The 25,266-nt window shown below is 49.4% G+C and overlaps 7 protein-coding genes and 1 long non-coding RNA gene across 11 annotated transcripts; 4 read left to right on the top strand and 4 right to left on the bottom strand.

Moving 5' to 3' along the window:
- The first annotated feature begins 268 nt into the window (after positions 1 to 268).
- On the top strand, positions 269 to 2,779 carry vgf (VGF nerve growth factor inducible). Its single transcript, XM_077742645.1, has 2 exons — positions 269 to 496; positions 770 to 2,779. The coding sequence occupies exon 2, from the start codon at positions 795 to 797 to the stop codon at positions 2,385 to 2,387; it is 1,593 nt and encodes a 530-aa protein (XP_077598771.1). The 5' UTR covers positions 269 to 496; positions 770 to 794; the 3' UTR covers positions 2,388 to 2,779.
- A 5,571-nt stretch (positions 2,780 to 8,350) lies between these two features.
- On the bottom strand, positions 8,351 to 14,018 carry LOC144213264 (retinal guanylyl cyclase 2-like). 3 transcript variants are annotated; one of them, XM_077741621.1, is made up of 23 exons: positions 13,856 to 14,018; positions 13,035 to 13,276; positions 12,507 to 12,968; positions 12,260 to 12,402; positions 12,026 to 12,181; positions 11,822 to 11,971; positions 11,543 to 11,759; positions 11,398 to 11,473; positions 11,257 to 11,341; positions 11,050 to 11,166; positions 10,886 to 10,969; positions 10,652 to 10,828; positions 10,440 to 10,593; positions 10,239 to 10,382; positions 10,019 to 10,167; positions 9,794 to 9,957; positions 9,605 to 9,728; positions 9,473 to 9,541; positions 9,240 to 9,414; positions 9,065 to 9,163; positions 8,903 to 8,988; positions 8,758 to 8,843; positions 8,351 to 8,664 (listed from the first exon to the last, which is right to left on the bottom strand). In XM_077741621.1, exons 2-23 carry the CDS (start codon positions 13,267 to 13,269, stop codon positions 8,577 to 8,579), a joined length of 3,240 nt encoding a protein of 1,079 aa, XP_077597747.1. In that variant the 5' UTR covers positions 13,270 to 13,276; positions 13,856 to 14,018; the 3' UTR covers positions 8,351 to 8,576. The 3 variants fall into 3 exon arrangements, with proteins under 3 accessions (XP_077597747.1, XP_077597748.1, XP_077597746.1); XM_077741622.1 differs by having other exon boundaries at positions 8,903 to 9,163; positions 10,239 to 10,593; XM_077741620.1 differs by having other exon boundaries at positions 8,903 to 9,163; positions 10,239 to 10,593; positions 11,822 to 12,181.
- A 190-nt stretch (positions 14,019 to 14,208) lies between these two features.
- LOC144213265 (sodium/potassium-transporting ATPase subunit beta-2-like) lies at positions 14,209 to 18,726 on the bottom strand. Of its 2 annotated transcripts, XM_077741623.1 has the most exons (9): positions 18,512 to 18,726; positions 18,072 to 18,445; positions 16,966 to 17,094; positions 16,794 to 16,898; positions 16,621 to 16,700; positions 16,408 to 16,533; positions 16,119 to 16,178; positions 15,743 to 15,838; positions 14,209 to 15,669 (listed from the first exon to the last, which is right to left on the bottom strand). In XM_077741623.1, the coding sequence occupies exons 1-9, from the start codon at positions 18,709 to 18,711 to the stop codon at positions 15,508 to 15,510; spliced, it is 1,332 nt and encodes a 443-aa protein (XP_077597749.1). In that variant the 5' UTR covers positions 18,712 to 18,726; the 3' UTR covers positions 14,209 to 15,507. The 2 variants fall into 2 exon arrangements, with proteins under 2 accessions (XP_077597749.1, XP_077597750.1); XM_077741624.1 differs by lacking the exon at positions 14,209 to 15,669 and having other exon boundaries at positions 16,009 to 16,178.
- mogat3a (monoacylglycerol O-acyltransferase 3a) lies at positions 18,572 to 20,533 on the top strand. The gene is made up of 9 exons (XM_077741625.1): positions 18,572 to 18,803; positions 19,027 to 19,205; positions 19,265 to 19,325; positions 19,390 to 19,533; positions 19,629 to 19,759; positions 19,877 to 19,920; positions 20,001 to 20,091; positions 20,161 to 20,269; positions 20,331 to 20,533. The coding sequence occupies exons 1-9, from the start codon at positions 18,710 to 18,712 to the stop codon at positions 20,483 to 20,485; spliced, it is 1,008 nt and encodes a 335-aa protein (XP_077597751.1). The 5' UTR covers positions 18,572 to 18,709; the 3' UTR covers positions 20,486 to 20,533.
- Positions 20,534 to 20,771: 238 nt separating this feature from the next.
- Positions 20,772 to 21,818, bottom strand: LOC144213814 (uncharacterized). Its single transcript, XR_013330125.1, has 2 exons — positions 21,620 to 21,818; positions 20,772 to 21,554 (listed from the first exon to the last, which is right to left on the bottom strand). It is a non-coding gene; the product is annotated as an uncharacterized LOC144213814 (long non-coding RNA).
- cyb5d1 (cytochrome b5 domain containing 1) lies at positions 20,787 to 21,790 on the top strand. The gene is made up of 4 exons (XM_077742470.1): positions 20,787 to 20,962; positions 21,071 to 21,147; positions 21,209 to 21,427; positions 21,487 to 21,790. The coding sequence occupies exons 1-4, from the start codon at positions 20,839 to 20,841 to the stop codon at positions 21,715 to 21,717; spliced, it is 651 nt and encodes a 216-aa protein (XP_077598596.1). The 5' UTR covers positions 20,787 to 20,838; the 3' UTR covers positions 21,718 to 21,790.
- asgr1a (asialoglycoprotein receptor 1a) lies at positions 21,781 to 23,166 on the top strand. Its single transcript, XM_077742469.1, has 7 exons — positions 21,781 to 21,961; positions 22,046 to 22,153; positions 22,213 to 22,302; positions 22,363 to 22,428; positions 22,493 to 22,585; positions 22,647 to 22,914; positions 22,991 to 23,166. The coding sequence occupies exons 1-7, from the start codon at positions 21,904 to 21,906 to the stop codon at positions 23,136 to 23,138; spliced, it is 831 nt and encodes a 276-aa protein (XP_077598595.1). The 5' UTR covers positions 21,781 to 21,903; the 3' UTR covers positions 23,139 to 23,166.
- Positions 23,167 to 23,363: 197 nt separating this feature from the next.
- Positions 23,364 to 25,037, bottom strand: bmp15 (bone morphogenetic protein 15). Its single transcript, XM_077742468.1, has 2 exons — positions 24,628 to 25,037; positions 23,364 to 24,453 (listed from the first exon to the last, which is right to left on the bottom strand). The coding sequence occupies exons 1-2, from the start codon at positions 24,914 to 24,916 to the stop codon at positions 23,615 to 23,617; spliced, it is 1,128 nt and encodes a 375-aa protein (XP_077598594.1). The 5' UTR covers positions 24,917 to 25,037; the 3' UTR covers positions 23,364 to 23,614.
- Positions 25,038 to 25,266: the final 229 nt, after the last annotated feature.

The following is a 25,266-nucleotide window of genomic DNA, read 5'->3' as shown; positions in this document are numbered from 1 at the left end:
ACTAGTAATAATCCCATTGAAATATCTGAAATTTGATTCAAAATCAATGGTTTTAGTCTTTAAAATTGGAGTCGTGCTATGGCCACCAGTGAATTGAGCAATACTGCAGCTCACCGAGCGAATCCGCCGAGGAAAGGGGGGGCCGGCGGGCGGTGGGTGGGCGGTCTTGAGCAAGGCGTGCAGAAATTCCTTCTGAATGGCCGCTGACGTCAATGGAGCGCTTGACGCAGGTCTCACGTGGGGCCCACTGGCGGGTATAAGAAGCCTGTGATGCTGTCCGCGGTGCTGAAAACACACCAGAGGAAGACCAGGAATCCCGGCTGGTGGATCAATAACAAATCAAAGGAAAAATAAAAACATAAATCCATAAATCAGGACATTTTTTTTTGCAATTACGGACACTCACGAGGAAGTGGACTATACTGGCACGTGATTGGGAGACGGTGACGTCTGAGGAGCCGAGGCTGGAATCCCCCCACAGAGCGCCCGCCTGCAAGTGAGTCAACAACAGTCACGTTATTTCAACAACAGATGTTTCTTTTGTTTTTGTTTTCTTCCAATAAATATCATAAAAGATGACTTTGTGTGGAAAATGTTGACTTTTTATGGTGTGGGAATTCCTTTACCCTTTTTAGGCCAATGACGATAGGACAATTTGTTTTGATAGGGACATTTATTGGTAAAAGACGTGTCTAGCCATCAATGGCAACAAAATATGACCATGTTAGCCTTTAGCCAACCCAGTTCTCTAATGTCTTGTTTTCTACAGGAATTTTCCATCCTTGCTGGCTACGATGGGTCCCCACTACCGGACTGGTGTCCTTCTTCTGGTTCTCCTGGTAGGGTCATCGCTAGGTGACCCCACGGCACCCCCTGACACTCAAAGTTCGCTCCCTACTGAAAAGAATCTTAGGAGAGACACCCAAGAACCTAAAGGAGGCGCTGAAGCAGACCTCTTCGACGATGTGGACCCCAGAACTCTAGCCGCCCTTTTACTGGGGTCCCTTGGTGGCAAAAGACCGGAACAAAGAAGGGACAACCCCGAAGCCGAGGAACGAGACAGAGACGGGAGACTCAAGTTGGAGCTACTAATGGCCGCCCAGGGGAAGGAGGAGAGGAAGAAAGCAGAGGAAGAAGAGGAGAAGATGACTGAAAGGGTGAATAGTCGCACTACAAGTCAGATTCTCCAGGTCCAGAGGGAACCTCCTCCTGAACCGGGTCCCGAAGAGGAGCAGCTAAACCCGGAAGAACTGAAGAATCTGGAAACGGTGATGAAGGAATTCCCCCGCCTGGACGCCACGGTGAAACGGTCGGAGGACGAACGAAGGGAGAGTCGGGCCTACGGTGGCGATAATGAGATCATCCCCTTCGGAAAAGGGGCGTATAAAGATAAACTAAAATGGCGAGAGGAGTCACAATGGGCTAACAACAATGTTCCGTCATTCCGAGGAAAGTTTGCAGATGTTGGGGATGCTGACGAACAAGTAGAAGAAGAAGAAGAGGTCTTGAGTCCAGAAGAAGAGGAAGCCCAAGCCAAAGCGGAGCAAGAGGAGATGAGGAGGCAGGCGGCGGAGGTACAACGAGCCAAAATGGAGGAAGAGAAGCTAGCTGACATCGCCTCGGATATGCTACTACGCTACATGGTCAAGCAGAACGGAGTCGCCGGCAAAGACGCACCATGGTCCACAGACGCCGCTGAGGACAAGCGATCCGAGGAAGAGGACGGGCAAGAAGACGACCATGTAGACCCCCAAACCATCGACAAGCTAATCGAGATCTCCAGTAAGCTACACCTGCCCGCCGACGACGTAGTGGACATCATCAGCGACGTAGAGAAGAAGAAAAAGAAGAAGAAAAAGGACATAACCCCACATACTAGCTTCCCTGAAGCCCCCAGTGCTCCCTTTAGCTACCCCAAGTCCAAACCGCCTTCCCTACACCTCCTGAAGAACTGGTTTCAGGATCAAACCCCAACAAGACCCAAGGAATTCTGGAGCAATCCTATTTCCTCACCCTACACCTGGTCTCAGACACTGAAACCCAAGAAACCTGAACCTTGGGGATGGAGACGCTACTACCCCAACGCACAACCCCTCTTCTACCCTCCCCGGCGACCCGCATTCCGCTACTACATCCCCAAAATGGCCGTAGCCTCGGCGCCACGATCCTGGGACTTCCGTCCAAAGCAACGCTACCTCAACTGGGTCCAGCCCCTCCTGAGAAAACCCCCAACAAACCTACAGCGTAAACCCTACTACCCCGGATACCTTCTACCGTACCCACAAAGAGGCCAGGACCAGTTTTACAACCGACTCTTGCCTGATGATAAATCTCCACTGGAGAAATACATCCAGAGGCTATTGGGGAAGAGACCCAGGTGGGTGTAGGACCCCAAAACAAGGACAGGGTTGCCAGATTTGACTCGCCGATCCAGGGAAGGCTTGGAACTCGCACCAAAATATTTGGACTCTAAACGTGGGAGGACTAGAACGTTTAAAAGAAGATAGAAGGATGACTTCATTATTTTTTTAATCTGTATATTCCCCATCTTGTGTTATATCCAGTGTGTGGGAACAACTGTTGTGGACATTTTTTGCGTGGCAGATCTAAAATGGCTGCAGTGACTCATCCCTTTCCACAACTTCAATTACCTTGTTGCTATAGCGCCAAAGCGTGCATGTATTTTTTCTGTGTTATTTTCTATTCCAGCTTAGCTCCAATGGGAGCTCAATTGCTTAAGAAAATAACTCGATTCTACATATTTTTAAATAAGTTGTTTACAAACATCGGCTGCCTTACGGATCACTGTGACGTTTTTTTTTGGGTTCTTATTTGCAGGAATGGAAGCACGTGGTTGGTTTAGAATGTCCCAACTGTCCATTTTGTCAAGCCTTAACTGTCCATTCCTGTAAGACACTTAAATGACGTTTTGGGTGTCAGAACTGTTGAAAAACGGTCTAGGGAATCGAACCTTTGGTCCAGAACTGGTTTACTTATCTGGGGGAGTATTTTTTCATGTCCAATTGCCAGTTTTTAGACGCAAAATGGCTGCCAGGCAAGGGCAGAAACGTAAAAAAAGACTTGGGTGGTGATAAATGTTCATAATGTGATTGACAGGCGTCCAATCTATTGCAAGTGGAAGGGTTGGCAGAGAAGAATGCCATTTTTAAGAATGTCTTTTGGTATGGAGTGCACGTTGGTGTCTATTTGCATCTCTTGCGACGATGAAAATCAAATAAAAACAAAAAAAACAAACCAAAGTAATGACGTTGTATCTTGAGATCCTGATTTGAGTGATGTACTCGTTGTTGTACTTTGTTGTAAGTCTTTTAATAAACAAGTACGTGCAAGTCCATGACTACTTTTGATGAACGCCAAGGGACAGATAAGCACGGAATACTGTTTTTCAAAGTGCCGCAACGCGGGGAAGATGTTGGCGGCCGGATGAGTCACCCGCTTTCTCGGTGTTGTGACATCATGAATCACTGCACCTCTGCTGCAGACACGCTTGTTTTGCTCCATCGCATTTTCACACAGAAAACTGACTGTAGTATATTGTTGTCACTATTAGGTTTTATATTATTATTAGAAATGTCATAGTGTTCAAAATATATCGCCAGGCTTTTTTTAAAGGTAGAAAAAATGACTATAGTGGGGGTGTACAAACTACAGCCTGCAGCAAATTAGGATAAAAACATTGTAGTGGCTCACAATGAGAATTTAGATGGAGTTAGTTATCTGAATACTGCTTTTTTTATGATTTAAAATCAAGTAATGTCCAAAATTGACCCAAAAAACTCATAAAATTCAATTTTCTGACTGTACTATAGTAAAAAAAAATTAAATATACACAAAAGTCCATGTATAGCAGGCTTGAAATTACATTTTTGACTGTTCTATAGTAAAAAAATGTTTAAATATACATAAAATGTCTATGTATAGAAAGCTTGTTGTGGGGTTTTTTTTACGGAGACAAAAGTAGGTGTTGAGGGGGTGTGGATATTAAAATAAATGGGTGTAAGGGGTGTTTTGTCCTACCAGTGTTACGTTGAATTGAAGAAATCCATATAGGAAGTCCAGAACTGGGTTAGAAGGGTCCAGAAGATAGGTCAGAAGCCTTGGTCCTCCCAAAAAGACTTGATCTGCAATAACACACCATTTATTAAACAAAAAACTTGATATAAATGAATATTTATGCTTCAGTTTGTTGCGATCGCCGCCGCGTAGTGCGAGACGATCGCAGGGGAAGTTGAACCCAGATGCAGAGTCGCCGAAGGAATGGAAAGGTGAGGCAGGTCTGTAGCTCTTGTAGGTTGATTTATTGAACGGGGTAACATAACTTCAACAACTTAGCTTGACCACTCATTACAAACGAAAACAACATGCGGCGGGGCGTCATGGAAACAGCAATGACTACGAGGATTAACAGGAAACGAAACCAGAACTAAACCAGTACTACACCAGTGATGAAACCAGACGATCCAACGGCATCCACAGAAAGTCACAATGCTTAAATACCAAAAATAATCCAATCACGTAATTAGCCACGGCTGATAACTACCGTGACGTCATGTCAGGAGAGCCGATCCAGCAACTCCTGACAGTACACCCCCTCTAAGGGACGGATTCTAGACGTCCCAAGGTCTATTACAACATGAGAAACGGGAACAAGCAGGGAGGGTGGGTGGGAGACCTAGAATTGTCCGGTGGTCTTCCACACCAACCCAAGAACAGACAGAGAGGTCGCTCCGGCGGGCGTCCGCGCCGGCCAGAAACGAGACGAGTCAGTGGCAGGTCTGGCGGGCGTCCGCGCCGGCCAGAAACGAAACGAGGCTGAGGTCGATCTTGCAGGCGTCCGCGCCGGCCAGAAACGAGACGAGGCGGTGGTCGATCCGGCGGGCGTCCGCGCCGGCCAGAAACAAGACGAGGTTGTGGTCGGTCCGGCGGGCGTCCGCGCCGGCCAGAAACGAGACGAGGCAGTGGTCGATCCGGCGGGCGTCCGCGCCGGCCAGAAACGAGACGAGGCAGTGGTCGGTCCGGCGGGCGTCCGCGTCGGCCAGAAACGAGACGAGGCTGAGGTCGATCCGGCGGGCGTCCGCGCCGGCCAGAAACGAGACGAGGCTGTGGTCGATCCGGCGGGCGTCCGCGCCGGCCAGAAACGAGACGAGGCAGTGGTCGGTCCGGCGGGCGTCCGCGTCGGCCAGAAACGAGACGAGGCTGAGGTCGATCCGGCGGGCATCCGCGCCGGCCAAGAACGTGACGAGGCTGTGGTCGATCCGGCGGGCGTCCGCGCCGGCCAGAAACGAGACGAGGCAGTGGTCGATCCGGCGGGCGTCCGCGCAGGCCGGATACAAGACGAGGCTGAGGTCGATCCGGCGGGCGTCCGCGCCAGCCAGAAACGAGACGAGGCAGTGGTCGGTCCGGCAGGCATCCCAGCTGGTCCCTTAAGTCTTTGCCAAACTGCCTGCCTTCAGGAAATATTAGAAGTTTAGTACGGTCGGGCACCTTACCCTGTTTGCTCGAGGGGTGGACAGCCCTCTTCTCCCAGGAACCCGGATCATTGCTTCTCTGGACGTCGCCGGCCCCGTCCTCCAGGGCCTCCGGCGAATTACCACTCTTGACGTCACCGGCCCCATCCTCCAGGGGCAACGGCAAATTGGCACTCTCGACGTCGCCAGCCCCTTCCTCCAGGGACTCCGGCGAATTGCCTCTCTCGTCGCCAGTCCCATCTGCCAGGGACTCCGGCGCATTGCCACTCTCGACGTCACCGGCTTCCTCCTCCAGGGGCACCAGCAAATTACCACTCTTGACGTCACCGGCCCCATCCTCCAGGGGCAACGGCAAATTGGCACTCTCGACGTCGCCAGCCCCTTCATCCAGGGACTCCGGCGAATTGCCTCTCTCGACGTCACCGGCTTCTTCCTCCAGGGGCACCAGCAAATTACCACTCTTGACGTCACCGGCCCCATCCTCCAGGGGCAACGGCAAATTGGCACTCTCGACGTCGCCAGCCCCTTCATCCAGGGACTCCGGCGAATTGCCTCTCTCGACGTCACCGGCTTCTTCCTCCAGGGGCACCAGCGAATTACCACTCTCGACGTCGCCAGCCCCTTCCTCCAGGGACTCCGGCGAATTGCCTCTCTCGATGTCGCCAGTCCCATCTTCCAGGGACTCCGGCGAAATACCACTCTCGACGTCGCCGGCCCCGTCTTCATCGAGCGCCGGAGCATCGTCGCCACTTCTGGGCGGGCAGGCGCTGGACGGGCAGGCGCTTGGGAGAGCGGTGCTTGGGAGAGCGGTGCTTGGGAGAGCGGTGCTTGGGAGAGCGGTGCTTGGGAGAGCGGTGCTTGGGAGAGCGGTGCTTGGGAGAGCGGTGCTTGGGAGAGCGGTGCTTGGGAGAGCGGTGCTTGGGAGAGCGGTGCTAGGGAGAGCGGTGCTAGGGAGAGCGGTGCTTGGGAGAGCGGTGCTTGGGAGAGCGGTGCTAGATTGGCCGTCCGTCACCAGAAACCTGATCCGTGGCTTCGGTACGGGTGCGACCGGCGACCCCAAGGGCAACGGGAGTAATTTGCGTGGCCTTGGCACAGGAGCTTGGGGCACTTGAAACGGCGCGCTGGGCCGAGTAACTTCGGCCACTTGGACAGGCGTGGTCGGCCGAGTAACTTCGGGCACTTGGAACGGGGAGGGCTGCATAGTCCTTAGGAGCTGCTGGTACAGCGGGGTCGGCTGAGTAACTTCGGGCACTTGGAAAAGCGTGGTCGGCCGAGTGACTTCGGCCACTTGGAACGGGGAGGGCTGCATAGTCCTTAGGAGCTGCTGGTACAGCGGGGTCGGCCGAGTAACTTCGGGCACTTGGAAAGGAGCTTGGAGGAACGTGGTCGGAAAAGGGGCTTGGAGGGGCGTGGTCGGAAAAGGAGCTTGGAGGGACGTGGTCGGAAAGGGAGCTTGGAGGGACGTGGTCGGAAAGGGAGCTTGGAGGGACGTGGTCGGAAAAGGAGCTTGGAAGGACGTGGGCGGGCGCGTATCTTGGACAGTGGTTAGTGTGTCCAGGCATTGCTTTCGCTTCGCTCTACGGCGTGGCGCTCGGCGCCTCCTCTGGGAGGACTGCACAGCACCCCCGCCACCACGCCGCGCCCCACAATTGGTGGCCAGCCCACTCTGCAATTGCTGGTCGGGGTATTTGTAATAGGAATTATCGGGGGAACAATCGGGATAATCCTCCTCCAGTGGAAGGTCTCGGGGTCCGAATTGGTCAAAGAATTCATCATCGGATTCCGAAACGCCAGCGAAAAAATCAATTTCCTCAATGATGTCCTCCTCACCAGAGTCTTCAGGCTCCCTCCATGGTGAATCAATACCTCTGGGCATAGGCATAAGATAACTTGGGCGGCCTCTGGTGGTTGTACGCACCTGGGCCTCATCATGAAACGGTAAAGGCTTCCCAGGGCGGCGTGCATAGCAGTGGTGGGGCGTATGAGTACGCTGCGGCTCTAACTCTCCTCCTAGCTGTGGCTCATCTCTAGCGATGATGTGCCTGAGAGCCCCGCACCACGGTGTGTCCATTACAAAATTCCTAAACGATTCTGAGGGGTTTCTTATACATTCCAAGCAGTCCGGTGTCTTCGAAGTGGATGGCTTGCGTCGCCGAGTGCGTCGGCGCGAGCGTGGGTGGCGCTCCGCTGGGTCCATAATGGTTGGATCGTGCTGTTGCGATCGCCGCCGCGTAGTGCGAGACGATCGCAGGGGAAGTTGAACCCAGATGCAGAGTCGCCGAAGGAATGGAAAGGTGAGGCAGGTCTGTAGCTCTTGTAGGTTGATTTATTGAACGGGGTAACATAACTTCAACAACTTAGCTTGACCACTCATTACAAACGAAAACAACATGCGGCGGGGCGTCATGGAAACAGCAATGACTACGAGGATTAACAGGAAACGAAACCAGAACTAAACCAGTACTACACCAGTGATGAAACCAGACGATCCAACGGCATCCACAGAAAGTCACAATGCTTAAATACCAAAAATAATCCAATCACGTAATTAGCCACGGCTGATAACTACCGTGACGTCATGTCAGGAGAGCCGATCCAGCAACTCCTGACACAGTTTTCTGCTAGCATTAGCCTACATCAATAAATGTCCATCACAATAAAACTTACCACCATTTTCTCGACAGGGAAAGTCCGAGGGTACACTGGACAGCTCTGCAGTGACCAATCACTGACAGGTCGGCAGAACTCACCGGTAGTTAACTCCAAACGAGTTCTCAGAGGGGAATTAAACCCTCAATAAATAGCCTAAATAGTCTTTATCATTGAAAAAACACTGTTAAGAAACCAAACCAAAAACTAGACCTGTTTAGTAAGGCGTTTTATTAATTTTTTTTAGTATCTTGCGCTCCATTCCAACAACAAAAAAAGGCTTTTCTGCTCAACACTTTTTCAGCACGGCATGTGTGGAATGGTGAGAGAAGACAATGTCCATACGGATTTTTGGGGGGTTGGGGAAGACAATTATTTACGCTAAATTGTTCAAGTACAGACTCCGAGGTAGTGTTTGTTCCCGCCCATTGGCAACGTCTATTTCTTCATTAGCTTCTGTCTATCCAGAAACTTCTGTCTCCTCTCCACCGGGATTTCGTCAAGACTGATTCCGTGGTTGCTGGCCCTTTAAAACCGCATAAAAAAGAGACTTCAGGTCCAGATTTTTATCGGAAATTGACAGAAAATGCTATAGCTAACTGCTAAAGTTGGTCCATACCCTCCTTTGACGTCAGGGGGGATGGGAAGAGGTTTGGTGAAGCCGTCTCTCCCAACCAGCCAGAAAGTGTCTTCCGAACCTTTCACCTGAAAGGACATATTAAGACTGAGTCCAGTTTTTCTCCCAAAAAACTATTTCAGAGTACCTGAGCTTTTCTGGTCTCCATGTGGTATCCCTGTTTGAGACTCAACAGGACTTTGACTGTACTCATGCTGATGTGGATTCTGTACGCTACAGAAACATGGAGAAGACAAGGGGTCAGTCATAGGGGACCAATCAGAGGGTAGGATGAGATCTTTACACGTACAAAGTCCTGAGGATTCCATCAGAGAAGCAGTGGTCACGGTGTCTCCAAAAAGACAATACCTGGGCATGGTAAGACCAACCACGCCAGCTACAACCGGACCTGGACACAAATGTTTTCATAAAAGCTTTAAAATGTAAATTTTAACCATTTTTTCTTACAGGAACTGGACTCATACCAGAGTGAAGTCCGATCCGGATCTTGACTTTAATTTCTGGCATGTGCTTGATCTTAAAGTGTCCGATAGCGTGTAAGATATCCAGGGACATGTTGGACACCTCACCCGCATGGCGGTTGCCGTTCCGATTGGGAATGCCGGACGCCACCATGTAGGCGTCTCCGATAGTTTCCACCTGAAGACAAACGTAGTCCAGTGAACTCGTAAGACAACCGGTATTTGAGAAGTACTACCTTGTAGACGTCGTGGGATGCGATGATGGCATCAAACATGGTGTAGAGGTCGTTGAGGAGGTCTACCACCTAAACAAAGGGGTCCACGTCATTGGTGCGGGTTGACGAACGGGGCGCCGGAGCTGTTTTTACCTCGATGGGTTCGCTGAGAGCCGAGATGGTGGTGAATCCCACGATATCGCTGAAGTAGAGAGTGCAGTCGGAGTAATGCTCTGGACGAACTGGTTTCCCTTTCTTCAGCGCCTGTGCCACTGACCTAAAATGGCGGTCCACCACGATTTGAGACGTTGAGGTGGCTAAAAAACAACACCAATGACCTACTTGGGCAGCAGTTGTCCAATGAGTTTATCCGTCTTGCTTCTTTCCACCTCCAGTTCATCCGTCCTTTCTCGGATCAGGTCTTCCAAGTTGGCGCTGTACTGCTCCAACATCCTCAACATGGAGTCGATGATGTTTGCTTTCTTGCCTCGGTTGATGCCCCGAAACTGTGGCGATATAAAAATGGCGGAAGCGAGTGTCAGGAAGAAGGAGCCGCTAAAGCTTCACCTGCTTAAAGATCCTGTCAAATTTGGGTCTTTTGGTGGGGTCTTCATTCCAGCATTCGTTCATCAGCGAGATACACTCGCCGGGGGCGTCGTCTACCGGGACGATGGGGCGGCAGAGGGGTGGGGGGTTCTTCAAGCGCTCCACGATCTCTGAGAGATGGACAGAGGGTGCCAGGTGAATGCGTTGACCTTGGACAAATGCGGGACGGAAGTCCTCTCACCGAGAGGGGGCATGTCCATCATGGCGTATGGGGTTGTTCGTGATATCACTTCCTGGATGATGATGGAGAAGCTGAAGACGTCCCCGGCTATAGTGCCTCCTCGGACGGGGACCCTCAGGAGCTCGGGGGCTGTCCACAGAAGGTCTGAAGAAGGGAAGGCAAGTTTAGAAATGGTAACAAGGGTTGGACATTTTTCTTCACCTTGGGCATCTTGGGAAACTTGTAAGCTCTCCGATTGGACGATCATGGGAATTCCGTAATCTGTTATCTTCAGGACAAAGCGGCCATCGACTAGACAGTTGGTGGATTTCAGGCGGCCATGACTTAAACCACGTAGATGGAGATATTTCATCCCCTGGAAAAACATTGTGGTTAACTGCGAGTCCAGTTGAAGCTCAAAGGGGTGTGGTCACCTTGATGAGGTCCATCAGGAGGGACGACTTGAACATCCAATCCAATCTCATGTTGCCGTCAGCTAGAAGGTCCGCCAGGCTTCCACGAGGGCAGTGTTCAACCACAATGGCAAAGATTCCAGAGTCCACAAATAGGCCCAAGTAGAGGTTGAGGTTTTCATGTCGCATGTCCCTTAACTGGAGAGACACGAGTTCAGAAACCCGGTCTAATCCAGCCACGTTTCTCGATGGTACCTGGCCGAAGATCTTCTCCGTGTGCTGGTTGACAGTCGTCATGTTTCCCGTCACTGAGAACTTCTTGAGCCAAACCCAGTCGCCCTGACATGGTGGAAACAGACCAGAAGTGAAGTGGGAGCAGTGCTCGATTCCGATTCGACCACGAGGGGAGGTGTACGTACCTCCACAATTCCGATATTAGAACTATCAGGTGTTGTGAGGATGTAGCTTCTGGCGACGGAGCGGAGAGGAGTTTTGATTTCGAGAAGACTCTTCATGATGGACTCGTCATTCAGTTTCTGGGGAGAAAAATGTCAAAACACAGTACTTGTGATACCCAGACAGTTCTAGACTAAACTTTTGTGGAGGCAACACGTTCCCCAACAAACCTTTTTACTGACTTGCGTGTCAATGAAGACAATATCGTCCAAGGTTAGAATCAGTTTGGAGGTATTCTCTGCTCCTTTACCTTTCCTGCATGACAAAATCAATAAACACAATGAATATATAATCATAGAGTCTTTGTTTACCTGATCCAGAAGAAAATGGCTCCAAGCAGGACGCAGATTAACGTGAAGAAAAAGAAGCCTGTGACAAGATCTGCATCTAAAAGCAGACAGATGGGGACAATTGATGTCTCCACACATAGGGACGTCTATGATAATCACACGGTACCTTTACAAGCTTCATCTGGGTTGAACCAACAGAAGCTAGAGCCTCGGGGTCTCCCTCCTGGAAAGGTGAAGGAGCGTCTTAGCGGCTTGAGGTTTCCCAGAAGTCCGGCAGTCCGTGCTGGTTCTAGTGTATGCGTGGGGACCAGTCTATCTCCATCAGAGTCCAAAACCACGTAGCTAGCCTGTAGTCCGTAGCCGTCCCTGCCTCCGTGCAACACCTGCCGGCAGCAAGATTGTCATGACGATGTTTCACCGGTACTGGTTGGACACCTGGACCCACCTGGTTGAAACCCTGGTAGTCAAATCCTCCATCAGAGTGGACTAATTGATCACCAGTCACCCAACTCCCGCCAGCCGCCTGCCGACGTTCCTCCACAGCCTTGGCGACGAAGTAGATCATGTTGAAGATGCTCCCAAAGAACGGAGACACCTGCGAAGAACAATGATTCGCATTTCTGTTGACTCGTAGTGGGCGTTTTTCTACCTCTGTGGCCGCCACGGGTGATCTGATCTCTCTTTTTCGTTGGGCTTGATGAAAAGCTGCGTAGAAATTCTCATCTGACGCCATGGTGACCGTTAAGACGGAACTGTAGGCGTGCCGAAGTTGGGTGCTGTTGGTCAGTTGAGGGAAGACTGTGTCCTTACAAAAAATGGAGGATAGGAAGGTTTTTAAGGCTCTTCAGCAAACTGGGTGGAAATTATTGGGGCTGATAGCTACCTGGTAGGGCAAAGCGTATAGCAGGGCATCATATGGAATAAAGACATAGCCATCAGAGACCATTCCCATGTCTAACGCGGTCAATAGGAGGTTCTTCTGATCCGTCCCGCCGATAAGGAGAGAGCTCATGCACAAAATCACCACTGTGAAGAATCCAAAAGGACGTTAAGGTGGTAGAGGTCCAATCCCTTGGAAGTGGGCAGTTGGGGGCCGAACCTATGGCTTCAAATGTAGACACCTGGCTTACCTTTGACTTGGTCTGCCTCTCGGATTGCCTGGAGTGCATCCCGAGCTCCGTGCTTGCTCCAGGCTTCCATGGCGACCACTGGGCCAACTGGTAAACCCATGGCCCTGAGGGAGGAAGCCACTTCTTGCCCGGTACTCCTCCAAAGATCAACTGGGGCTATAGGGGGGTAAGGAAGGTAACCAAGATGGCTAAAAGCTTTTGCGAAAACTTGAGTTGGACGGCATTCCTGACCTGAAATAACGCCAACGTGGGCCCACTGAAAGAACCTAAGCACGGTGAACAGAATCCTGCTCGGTAGAGGGAGAGGCGGTAGATTCGGCCAGTCGGCGTTGAGGCAGCCGGGTGACGCCAGCCCCGCCTCCCAGTGTTGTGCTAGTAATGAGGCAGGCTGACAAAGGGTGGGGTTAAAGGGTCCGATGTAGGCGTGGCCGTATCCCTCCATGTCTCCGAGTTCAGATAAAGCTTGAAAACCATAGCGGGAATCATTTTTAGTTGGGGAATATTTGCTGGAGACGGCGGGAATCTAACCTTTGGATGTGGAACAGTGCTCATCCAGTAACTTGACGTCGTACCAGTAGCTTAGGCTGTTGTCTCGGCGTAGCCTGGAGAGCGCCAGGTTGACCGCCGCCGTGGGCATGGCTCTGGAGAACATTGGATCGCAGGTCCAAGGCCCAACCAGGGCTAAGCGGAACGTGGCAGCCCAAACCTCTGTGGCGCTTAACCACCACAAACACACCCCCAGCGACCACCTGGGTAGCGCCATGGTCACTCTAGAAAACCAAAGGCAGATCAAGTTGAACACAAAAGGCCGCGTACGTGTACGCGTGTGGTTCTAATCCAGGTTTCAGGGATATTTTTACTTGGCAGTTTTACAAGATTAAACACCTCGGCGGAGCGGTCGGGCAACTAGATCACGTCACCATGGTTGTGACCCACGACCTGAGGATTGGGCACCAAATTCTCGCGTGACATCTTGGGAGAACTGGGATGCCAGAAGGTCAACGTTTAAAACGAAGCACACGCGATGACAGAATTTGGTAAATTCCAGATAATATATCTACCAACCTTAGCATATAAACATCTGATTTGACCTAATTAACTCAGTAGCTGCCATTAATGGTCCGAGTTCCTTTAAAGAATAGTTTTTTACTCTATCCTGACCATAAAACCCGCCAAGGGACCGCTTAAAATTCCCAACTTTAGATCACAAATGAATCAAATCCTACCGTTCACTCGGCTTCAACGATCTTTCATACCTTGACTATGGTTGCCATCTCCTTGGACAATCCCAATTTAAATAGTAGAGGAGTATATTTTCAACCTGTGAGTAAATAGAAGACAGTTTTTACCTGGTCCGAGCTTCATCTGTCCACAGAAAAGCCAGCAAACTGACGCTGAGTCAGGCAGAAGGGACCCACGAGCTCCAGAAAGAGGCTTTGACTTTAATCTTGTTTAGCTTCAGGTGACATCTAAAGAGAGGTTGAGGGGGGCGGGGGTGCTAGACCTCTCAATAGGCTACGAACTTGCCAGCTTCTACAGATGTCCAATATCGGCTCGAATGGGTTTGACGTCTACCTGTGTTGAATTTGTTTCATTTTACAGCAAAATAACCACGTTATTGGATGTTAGTTATTATTATTATTGAGTATTTTAGTGATAAAAACTTTAATTCTGGAACGGGAGGACAGAAATTGAACTCAAATGTCTTCCTCTTGTAGCATTTTCCACTTTATTTGTTTTGTTTCTCTGGTGGAGTTAATCTTTGATCTACTTTCACTCGGCGCAGTGATTCGCCATTGAGCAACGTTCTAATAATCCACACTAGGATTACTTCCAATGTCCCAGCTGGTCTGCTGCCAGGAATAGAGGCGGGATTAGCCCGCCCGGGAAAGGGCGAGGAGAGTATCCGAACAGAAACAGGGCAGAAAACAGCCCAAAACAAAACTAGGGTCTAATTGGCTCCATTTTCAGACTCTCAAAACTCCACTTGATAACTTCAGAAAGCAAAACTCAATGTATTCATGTTTTCTGGACATACCAGATGACTGTAAAACTTCCAAAACTGCTCCACCTTGACACAAATCCAGTAAACAAGCACCCATTTTTGAAGATGTACTTATAGACATAACCTGGACTTGAATCCAGGACCCCAGAGCTGTGAGGCAGATGCTTTAACCCAGGGGTGGACAAACAGGTCCTCGAGAGACACTGTGGGTGCAGGTTTTTGTTGAAAAGACACCTTAACCAATGAGATTTCTGCAGAAAACAAGAAGTGTCTGACTGCAATCCACTGATTGCACTTGCAGGATGCCAGATTGGTGAAAAGGTGCCCTCTATGGGTTGGAATGACAACCTGCACCCACTGCAGCCCTTTGTGGAATAGTTTGTCCACCTCAAATCCATTAAATTGTCCCATAAAAATGTCTAGAAAACAATACACAATATTCAGAAAATAGGACAAAGTAGTTTCTTTTAAGAGAGAAATGTTTGTGTTTTTTAATTAGGTGCTTATGTTCAGAAAAGACAACCACAACATCCATTTTGATTGGTTGTACACGAACCAAGAGACGACTTGTGTGGAGAAATTCAACAAAAATTCACCATTTTTGTGAAGGGAATCGAATTTCTAATGTTTTAATCAATTAGAGAAAAATATACTGTATTGTTTTGATGCAAGTTTTCTTCTATAAATGTTTTTTTTTACATGATATGACTTTGTGGACCCTCAAACTCCGGTTTGTGCGATTAAGGGTTGAGGGACCACGAATCTTAAAAGATGAAATGCCGGTAAAAGTTTCAGGATATGGTAATGGTGTAAAAAAAATACCCCAAAAAAACATCAAGAATAAATACACAGATAAATAAAGGGCTCGATTGGAGTGAGGTCAGTTAGACTGAGCTTCTGCCAGAAGGGGGCGGGGATTGGTCAGCAAGGTTGTATGTGATGTGGAGGTAAAATGGGAGGGGTCAGAGTCATGGTGACGTTGGCAAACCGGCGCGTCTACTTGTTGATTCGTAGTTTGAAGGACACCCGGCCGGCAAATTTGTCCCGTTCGCTACCGGGGGACAACGTGTTGGAGGTGATTTTGCACTCTACCTCAAAGTCGGTTTCCAGGGAGGCGTTCAAGAACTTGATGGCCACCAGAGGCTGAGTGTAGTTCACCTGGAAGACGTAAGACCAAAAGACTTTTAGTCCTGGATTAAATGATTCTGTGTTTGTGGTCCGTATGAGTTACCTGAGCTTTTTTGCCATAATAAGGGTAGTACATGAGGTTGAAGGTTCCATTTGGAGGGTAGTAGGCTAGAGGTCCCATCTTATCGCCGTCCTCTTTCTGCACAGAGTCAATAGGACGGCCATTTAATCGATCAAGAGGGAAATAGGTGAGGTTTCTGGCGGTTTCTTTCAACTACACAGATGTGGGTGTGTCCTAAAAGCTGAGACTAAGTTCTATTTCAAGGGTGCGAGTTCTAGCAGGCCTGGCCGAGGCTCTCATCATCTTACCAACTCGTCTTCACCCTCTTTGTACGACTGAGGAAGAGAGGAGCGAGACGCCATGTACACAAAGACAGACAGATGTTTGGACAGACACGTGTGAGGACAGACAGGCCTACTTTGGATCCACAAGTGACAAAGGGAGACTGTCCATCCTTGCCAGGAAACATCCCGATCACCTACAAGCCATCAAACAAGAAGAATATTAGTTATATTTTATCATTCTTGTCCAAAAACTAAACAGAACAAAGTAGAACTGAGGACTAAGGGAAAACCCAATCATGAAGATTAGCACCAGAGACTGAAATCAGGTGTCCTGAGAGCCCCCTCTGGTGGATTGTTAATGGAAGTGACTAAAGGACGCCCATTAATTTGTAAGGTGGAATTCCGACTAGAAGGATTTCGTACCCGATTAAGTTTGATGAGTACACAGGGTTGTCCTTGGCTGTACCCGTAGAAACGGTCTGGAACACCCGAACACTCCTCCAACATGGTCCTGTTGAACTGACAGGAACGCTTGGGATTATTCCGAACCTGAAAACGGGTAGAGAAGACAGGGTGAGATGGGTGAGAAAGTTGAGGCGGGTTTCAGACGGCCGGGTGAGGAGAAGGCAGACTTACATCTCCGCTGTCCTCTTGGATGAAGTACTGATCTGGAGGACAGTTGTCGTTCATCTGAACCTGCTGGCTGTCATCGTATTCTGGGGACCGATAGGTCACATGGTGTTGTGGTATTTGGTAAAAGATGGACAATTAGCATGCAACAGTGTTATTGAAGTAACAGGTTTTCTTACGGGTTAGAAAAGAGTCCAGATTTTGCACAAAAGTATTGTAACTTTCCATGTCAGACATGGAGTAAGCCAGCTCCAGTTGATTTCCTTTTGGACGAATCATCATCCCTGAAACACAAGCGCCAATCAGCCAATCATGTGCCTTGTACCTTGTGCGCGACTGTTACATTCCCACCTGGTGTAGTGAGGCGGTCCTGCCAGGTGGGTTTGTAGTCATCCAGGGTCAAAAGCATGATGTACATGGTCAGTGTAAACATCCCAGCCAGGAACAAGTAGAAGACCAGGTAGAAAAGCAAGATAAGACCTAGGCCAGGGTTGACAACCTTCATTATTCGGGTTCAGGAGGTCCACTTCCCCTCCCCCTTTGTCGTGGGTCTCAATATCTGTAATCCTCTTGTGTGTTGGAGGCCCGCCCCCTCCCGATGACCCACTTCCGTGTCCACAGAGCTCTTGTTTTGGTCATTTTTGAACACTTTTGAGTTGGGAACAGTATCGGAAAGTCCTTTTAACCTACAAATCCAGTCTAGGACCGCCTCCGGTACTGTTTCTAGCACCCCAGAAGGAGTGGGGAACCTTGCCGGAGGGTCTCAACCACATGGCAGGTCTCGCATAGAATTAAAGACCTTCATTAAAAGTGTCGCTATGTGTGGGGAAGATTAACAAGGTTTGGAATAACAAGATAAACACAATCCTCAACTCCGGTTCTGAAAAGTCACCCGTAGACCTCTGATACAGTCTAATCTATCGTACAACACCCCTATCATGGGTTTAGCAGACATTTAATTCTCCATTTTGTTCCTTCAACCCCTTCTCGGTCAAAATGGCGAAAGTATTCATATTTAGTTTGCACATATTAGTCGTGTGACAGACGCTTAAGAGTACAGGTCCTCATGTATGGAAAATGTTGGAACAGATTACAATCCAGTCAACAAATAATCCTGATTAAAGTCCATACACACACATGACTACACACACAAACACACACACACAAAGATGCATCCGTGCATTGCGTTAGTTCATCTGTGTGTGTTGTGTCCTTCACTTTCAACCAAGGCCAAAGCGCCTCTGCATTTTGGTGCATGCTGGGATGTGTGACATCATCAGGGGAGGTTATGCAAAGATTGGACGGATGTCCTTAGAATAAAGCGAATGGCAACCAAAAAATAATCAGCATCCATTTGCTCATACAAGAAGAGCCACTAGGGGGCAATTGAGGTCATCCACATATTGATAATATTATAAAAATTGTATATTAGGGTCATATAAATGTGGCTGACTCACCCCAACTGGCAGCAGTCCGGCCCATCAATTCATGGGTGCGGGGGTTCCAGAAGAATGAATGCCACTCTCCCGAGCCTTTGCGCTCCTCCTGCTTAGTGGCGGACATGATGAGGACGTGTAACCAGTCGAGTGGATGAAGGTGACAATGAGGATGGTGATGCTGAAGGTCGAGGAAGATGCTCCGAAGATGGCGATGGCGATGGAGAGGAAGATGCTCTGGCGATGAGGGAGGGAGTCTGACCGAGAACGACAGGGAACGGCTTGGGATGGCGTCACTGGTGGTGCACCTCCTCCATAGTGACGTCACATGCGCGTGTGTGCCGAGCACCACCCCTTTTCTGCTCCCTGTCTCCCTCTTCTGGCAGAAATGAGAACTGCGCTTGGAAATTTTGCAATCTGTGAAAGCACAAATTCAACTAAAAGGGGAATGGATCACTAACCAATAGGGGAGCAGGGCGGTGACCTCAAGTATTTCTAGGGCTCCACTCAGAACCCAGGGACTTGGTCCCGCCCACTTAGAGGGCGCATGCGCGCAGTTGACAGCCCCCAAGGCGTGTTTACAAAGTTTGGCGTGCAAAAGTTTGTTGAGACAAGCTGGACAGCCGTCTGAGAAGCAAGTTGACTGTGCACAACCCTCCATGAAGATCCATTTTGCACCCCTAAACGTCCCTCTGAGGCGGAGACTACAGACTGTTGCTGTTCTGCAGTGGATTTTTTCCTTCCTGGGTTTAGGTAAAATGATTATATTTAACAATATGCAAACAAAAACCTAATCCTAATATGATCCTGATGAGGTTCACTGCCAAAGTCCAATCCATTTTAACTGAAAGTAGTCCTACTTGTGTCCTAAAAATGTATGCTGTCAATCACCAAACATTTAAAGTCTATGGATCCATGTAACTCCCTATCAAAATGGATTGGACTCAACCATAACTGACCCAAACATGTCTTCCAGCGCAATGCTGTCTGGCCTTCTTCATCATCCTGTCTTTGTCCACCTGGTGGCTGTTGCCATTACTCTACGCCACATGGTTGTGTCTGGACTGGCACACCCCTGAGCGTGGTGGTCGCAGGAGCCAATGGGTCCGGCGCTGGAGTACATGGGAATATTTCCGGGACTACTTTCCCATCAAGGTACAAACCGAGTCGCTAGCACCAAGCCGACTTGACATGTCCACTCTTTGTGTGTCCAGCTGGTGAAAACGGTTGACCTGGAAGCGGACAAGAACTATGTCTTTGGGTTCCATCCACACGGTAAAGCACGGTAAGACGTTAGTTCCTTATGTCCGTCTCATTGGCGGCGCGTTCTACTCATCAGGCGTGCTGGCCACGGGTGCTTTTTGCCATTTCTGCACCGAGTCCACTGGCTTTTCCGCTCTCTTTCCTGGACTCAAGTCTCATCTGCTCATGTTACCCTTCTGGTTCCGAGTGCCCGTCTTCAGGGACTACATCATGGCAGGAGGTACATATGTGTGAAGGGGCTCCCTGCATTTTTCAACCTGTTCTGAAAGCATAAACGAGCATAAACGCAGAAAATTGGGTACCTTTGTCTCTCAGGTCTGGTTTCAAGCTCCAAATCTAGCCTTTCCTACCTGCTGAGTCAACCCAAAGGAGGAAATGTGGCAGTTATTGCAGTAGGCGCAGCCCCAGAGGCGCTAGAAGCTCGCCCTGGAGCTTTGACGTTACAGGTTTGCCATTGAAAACCTGCAGAAGACGAAAAACCGTTCCACCGAAATGCAGGGGGGGTTAACAACTCTGGTTCTTCTCAGATGCTCCTCCGGTTAATTTGTTTCTTCTTCTTACAGCTGCGGCAGAGGAAGGGCTTCATTAAATTGGCATTGAGACACGGGTATGTGACTCGCTGGATTGGTTTTGACTTAAATAAACTGCTTGTTTATGTTTTTTTTGGGGGTACATGTGCATCCACAGAGCCCAACTGGTTCCAGTCTTCTCATTTGGAGAAAATGAGCTGTTTGATCAAGTCCAGAACCCCGCCGGATCTTCTCTTCGGACACTACAGGTGAGTTTAATTACTGTTATAACGAGGGCTTGCTGAAAATAGAACAATAACACCAAAAACTTGTTTCAGGACCGGCTGCAAAGCATCATGGGAATCTCTCTACCTCTGATCAACGGTCGAGGAATCTTCCAGTACAGTTTTGGGCTGCTGCCTCGCAGGAAGGCCATCTTGACAGTTGGTACGACTACAGGTTGGGTCACGGTCCGGTTCTGGCGCTACTCAGAGTTGTCTGTTTTCAGTGGGGAGCCCCATTCAGGTCTCGGCCTGTCCAAACCCGAGCAGTGAGGACATTGACGCTCTTCACGAAGTTTACTTGAAGCAGCTGAGCGAACTCTTTGAATGCCACAAACATAAATACGGACTTCAGGAGCACCAACACCTGAACTTCAGCTGACATTACTGTGTTTTTGTTCTTTCTGTTCAATAAATGGTTCAAATAGAAGGTCAAGGTTTCACTTGAATCACTTTCAAAAATGCACATATCCCAGAAATATCTGTTTTTGTCATTAAACCACCACAATCACAAATTATGCATCATAAACCTACACTAAGGATGAAAATAAGCATGTATACCTGTTAAGGTTGCATTGCAAAATAGCTCAACACCACCATCTAGTGGCGAATTCACAAAAACACATAAACTAGTTTGGTTTTGTCCCTGTAAAAAACACACAGAGCTCTTTGTTGTCACGGTAACCTAACAACAAGGAAGCAACAAAGGCAGACTCTTACATGTGGAGTTAGACCATGTCAAAAAGACCACGGTTCTTCACACCGGCTCAGGTGGCAGCTCACAACACGGCAGCCGACTTATGGGTGTCTTTCCTGGGAAAAGTATGTGACCTGACTCCATTGATGAAGCAACATGAGGGTAAGGGACATGAAAACAGTGTCTCAATGGCAGTAGACAAACATAATTCGTCGCCATAGCACCCACATCAAAGGCTAAATCATACCCAAATCTCAAATTATCCCACAGGTGATGTCTTGCTACTACCCATCATGGAATTTGCCGGCAAGGACATCAGCAGCTGGTTCGACCCGGAAACCAAAGATGTGAGTGAGCACCCGCTCGGCGACCAATACCACAGAACGCCTACAACGCACCTGCGTACAGGTGTTGACGTTCGTCCACCCGCTGACCGACTGTGTGAGCTACTACACGCCAAGAGGTCGGTTTATACACATACCGCCAGCTGGTCCACGTTCCGATTGGGCCAGTGACATCGAGCCGGCTTGGTGGAAGGACAAACGCTACCAGGTGGGGCGGCTATCCGCCAAGACAAGGTGGATACGGGTTATCAACACGTTGACGTCTCAGGAGCAGAGGTTGGAGGTGGGTCTTGGCGCCGATGCGGACCCCCAGGATGGCGGCTAAACCCTCTTCCCATTCAGGTTTGTTCCGAGGAGACTTTGGCGGAGATCCTGGAGCGATACCTGCCGTACAACTCGCATGCTTGTAGCTACACGTGGAAGCACAACAGCAGTAGTTTGGACATGAGTAAAACTCTGAGTCAGAACAACGTACCAGATGATGATGTAAAGCTCCAAGAGTTGCGTCTGGACTGCGATCTTTTCACGCCAGCTATCCTTCTCCACTTTAATGACGATCTGACTGAGGGTTGAACTTGAACTTGTGTTGTTTAGCAACTTGTTGTATGTTATTCCATGTCCTGGGAATAAAAAGGTTTTTGCGCAAGGATGAAGTACCATGTGGCGTGTTTGGAAACTGCAGACAAATAGAAGTGACGGTTGGGTTCAAAGTTTGCTCGGGGTTCACTCACCTCCACGGATCGCCAGACGTCCAGGACCATGACGGTGGAATATCAGGACAACATTGACGAGGACAGCAGTTCCTTCTGGAATAAAGGTATGGCATTTTAGTCAACCTAGGCCCTTTTTGAGGGGTGCCAGAGCAAATATGAGTGCCTCATTACCATGTTTTGTGTACCAGAACCATCAATCAACCCCCGCACCCGAGTATCCAGACTCAGCCGCCGAGTGTTTCTGATTCTAACCATAACTGCCATTTTGATTCTGACCATCGCACTTGGAGCTAGCTGTGAGTAGACACAACACACACATCTATCCAACTCAGAAAATGACCAATTCCCCCATCAGATTCCAAGATGGTGAATCGTTTATGGTCAGTAGAGCAAACTTCGTCCAATGTGAGCCAATCCTTGAGTAGCCTCCAGCAGCTTGCCACAGGTAACTTTACCATTAGCTTTCTAGTGTGCGGCACCCCATGGTGGTTTGTTTACATGGCAGATGCTGTCAAAGACGTGGAACGACTGCAGTTTGTAGTGGCGCACAACAAAGAGGAGCTACAGTCCAGTAAGACTTGAAAAGATGGACCTTTTCCCGACACATAACGATCCCAATGAGGTTTTTCTTTCAGCCGCCGAGGCCTTGAAACAACTAGCGACTCTGGACACCATCAGCAGAACCCTAGCCTCCCTCCAATGTTCTCTGGACCGCCTCATCCACAACGGTACCCTCACCACATACCCGTGCACAACAGTCACAAACTCAAATTTGACGGTGGTTTGAAGGTACAACATCGAAAAGCAGTGGCTGCTGTCCTCTGGACTGGCAGAAGTTCGATTCCAGTTGCTACCACTTCAGTCGTTCGCTCAAGACCTGGCACGAGGCCCGTGATTGGTGCAACGGGCATGAGTCGCATTTGGCCATCATCTTGACGGACAAGGAGTGGAACTTTGTGCACGAGAACTTGGGGGGACATTTCTTCTGGTTGGGTTTGACTGACGAAAGAGGCTCGTGGGAGTGGGTTAACCAGACTCCTTATGTTATGAACCGCAGGTAGGGTGTAGCCATCTTTAGGCCTTTTGTTAATCCTCTAAATGCATTTGGAGTCTTAAATGTCCTCCGGTTTTAGGCACTGGCGACCGGGACAGCCCGATAGTTGGACCAGACACGGCATGGGACCTGGAGACGAGGACTGTGCTCACATTCACACTGATGGGCGCTTAAATGACCTCCACTGCTCCACTAGACTGCAGTTCATTTGCCAGAAACATGCCTGATGAGCAGCCATTTTTAGAGTGGTTTATTAAAATCTGACAAGCATAATGTTCAATTATTATTTTATTTTTTGGTCACCCTTTGCTATTTTAGGTCTCTACAAGGTCCCAGTCTCTTAATAAGACTCCTTTTTGTGAATTTTAGGTCTCTACAAGGTCCCAGTCTTTTTGTATAGGCTTTTTTGGTTTATAAATAATCGTAGTCTTTTAATAGAGTTGCTTAACGAGTTTAGTCTTTAGAAAATATGCAGTTTTATTTCACGTGATTAAAAAAGACATTTACATTTTCCACTTCATGCAAGCTCTGGAGGACTGGCGCCCATTTTTCAACTAGTACAAAATGCAAAAGTGACACAAACTTCAACGCCGACCCGTTAAAAATCGGCGTTGTCAACTCTCTTCCGTCATTCCCATTTAAAACAAAAAAACCCAGGCCATGTTTTGCTCAACGGAGTCACGGCAGAGTCTAAACGCCGTTTCTAGCGGCATGTGCAAGACTCAGCCACCATATCATCCAGTTCCTTGTACTCCACCTTCATTTTGTGCTTCACCAGTACACTCATAGGCATGTACTTATAGGGCACACAAGATGGCGGAGGCACGTCACCCATACCTAGCTCATTGATTTTGGTCTGGATAATAGCATGATTGGGCGAATGGTAGTCGTAGGTGAGCACACTGGGGCATTCGCCCTGGCAAAAACGCGGGTTGTAGACGGGCGGGGCGATGTAGTGTCCCAGATCCAGCTCCTCAAAAGACAGACGGAAGGGGTGGAGCTTGCAACGGTTCTTGGGGTTACTCATGTCACCTTTGAGCTCAGTTCCGAGGCTGCTCAGGACCGAGGGCGAGTCTGGAGAGCGCCTCCGGCGCCGGCGGACGTGGGGGTGCCAGCGATTCAGGCGCCTGGTGAGCTCGTCCCCACCTTTAGCCCCCGATAGCTGAGCCATCATCCAGTCTTTGCCATCTCGCTCCTCCTCTAGGTACAAAAGCAGGGCAGGGACTCCCAGGTGAGGCGCCCCTGGAACGCCATCCACCCGCGGTCCAGACTCTTTGCAGCGGTACTGGGCACGTACGGTCAAGCGCCCCCCGCTGTGGCGGAGAAGGCGAGCGCCAAAGTGGGATTCCTTCCAGCGCTGGTGTGGCTCCATCGTGCTGAGGAGGGCGGCGCCCCCTGACAAGGCTACCCGGGCGTGGCAGCGGGGTGCCGGATGCACGGTTTGCGACCGGGACCGCAGGTGCACCAAGGAGGCTCTGATAAGGTGCTCGGATGGGAGCAGGTCCAGCTGGTACTGCATGCTGAAGGCATAGAAGTGGTCTTCTGAAGAGGTAGAAGCAAAACTACATGTTAAGATTTGAGGTTGGGGGTTGGATTCTAATATTCATACGCCAGTGTCACTGCCATAGGTGGCCATAGCCTTCCAAAACCCAAAGAATTGGACAAATAGCGCCCTCTATGGCAGCCAGTGACATAACCACAACAAAACACATTCACCTGTGGACACTGGAAGGTAAAACAACGACGATTTGGAAGCTGTGAGGAGCCGCACAGTGTTAGATCCAAACTTCCTATGTTGTTTGGGTCTTCCCCCAGGTTCCGCCGCACTCCGGTACAAAGTCAGCATGAACTGCAGGTTCTGGTCAGACTTCTGCTCGTCAGTCAGTGGCCGGTGGTGCACGGGGGAGGGGGTATCTGGGTTTGCAGCAAGCCTACATGGTAGAAGCATGACCAGAGCTAAAAGCAGGACCCCAAACCGGGTCAGGAAACGGCGCTGGCCCCGCATGATTGCTGCAAAAGAAGGCTCCGTGCACTAGGGAGCTGCACCCAGGAAACAATGGACGGCGACCATCGTCAGCGTGGCCGCGAGGCGACTCACGGCTGACTAAACTGAATGTGGCACCTGGGGAGTTGGCTTTTAATGACTGTGACCTTAATTAACCACTTGGACACAGGTGTGGTCACGTGACCAGGGCGTCAAAAGACAGGACACACCTCCCACCAAAGGAGGTAATTGAATTCTTACTGAAAATACGTTCTTTTAAAAGCTCAATACATCAAAATGCATTGGAAGTCAATGTTAGTCAATATGTACTTTATTGTTTACTATGCCAAACTGACACTAGATGGTGCTCA

This window comes from Stigmatopora nigra, chromosome 20 (genome assembly GCF_051989575.1).
Source record: "Stigmatopora nigra isolate UIUO_SnigA chromosome 20, RoL_Snig_1.1, whole genome shotgun sequence".
NCBI lineage: Eukaryota > Metazoa > Chordata > Actinopteri > Syngnathiformes > Syngnathidae > Stigmatopora > Stigmatopora nigra.
The sequence above is the reverse complement of the archived record's forward strand: the minus strand, read 5'-3'. Positions and strand labels throughout refer to the sequence as shown.

Coding starts and splice junctions, on each gene's coding strand:
- LOC144213264 (XM_077741620.1), bottom strand. CDS start 13,269: ATGGCGCTACCCAGGTGGTCGCTGGGGGTGTGTTTGTGGTGGTTAAGC. Junction 11,474..11,542: donor CCCAGATGAAGCTTGTAAAG/GTACCGTGTGAT, acceptor GTCTGCTTTTAG/ATGCAGATCTTGTCACAGGC. Junction 8,844..8,902: donor TGGAGACCAGAAAAGCTCAG/GTACTCTGAAAT, acceptor ATGTCCTTTCAG/GTGAAAGGTTCGGAAGACAC.
- cyb5d1 (XM_077742470.1), top strand. CDS start 20,839: ATGTCAAAAAGACCACGGTTCTTCACACCGGCTCAGGTGGCAGCTCAC. Junction 20,963..21,070: donor ATTGATGAAGCAACATGAGG/GTAAGGGACATG, acceptor ATTATCCCACAG/GTGATGTCTTGCTACTACCC. Junction 21,148..21,208: donor TCGACCCGGAAACCAAAGAT/GTGAGTGAGCAC, acceptor ACCTGCGTACAG/GTGTTGACGTTCGTCCACCC.
- LOC144213265 (XM_077741623.1), bottom strand. CDS start 18,711: ATGGAGGGTTGTGCACAGTCAACTTGCTTCTCAGACGGCTGTCCAGCT. Junction 18,446..18,511: donor ACCGCCCTGCTCCCCTATTG/GTTAGTGATCCA, acceptor TTCCAAGCGCAG/TTCTCATTTCTGCCAGAAGA. Junction 15,670..15,742: donor ATTATGGCAAAAAAGCTCAG/GTAACTCATACG, acceptor TACGTCTTCCAG/GTGAACTACACTCAGCCTCT.
- vgf (XM_077742645.1), top strand. CDS start 795: ATGGGTCCCCACTACCGGACTGGTGTCCTTCTTCTGGTTCTCCTGGTA.
- bmp15 (XM_077742468.1), bottom strand. CDS start 24,916: ATGCGGGGCCAGCGCCGTTTCCTGACCCGGTTTGGGGTCCTGCTTTTA. Junction 24,454..24,627: donor TTACCTTCCAGTGTCCACAG/GTGAATGTGTTT, acceptor CTACCTCTTCAG/AAGACCACTTCTATGCCTTC.
- asgr1a (XM_077742469.1), top strand. CDS start 21,904: ATGACGGTGGAATATCAGGACAACATTGACGAGGACAGCAGTTCCTTC. Junction 22,154..22,212: donor CATCGCACTTGGAGCTAGCT/GTGAGTAGACAC, acceptor TTCCCCCATCAG/ATTCCAAGATGGTGAATCGT. Junction 22,586..22,646: donor GGACCGCCTCATCCACAACG/GTACCCTCACCA, acceptor GGTGGTTTGAAG/GTACAACATCGAAAAGCAGT.
- mogat3a (XM_077741625.1), top strand. CDS start 18,710: ATGAAGATCCATTTTGCACCCCTAAACGTCCCTCTGAGGCGGAGACTA. Junction 19,326..19,389: donor CTTTGGGTTCCATCCACACG/GTAAAGCACGGT, acceptor TCTACTCATCAG/GCGTGCTGGCCACGGGTGCT. Junction 20,092..20,160: donor CTTCTCTTCGGACACTACAG/GTGAGTTTAATT, acceptor AACTTGTTTCAG/GACCGGCTGCAAAGCATCAT.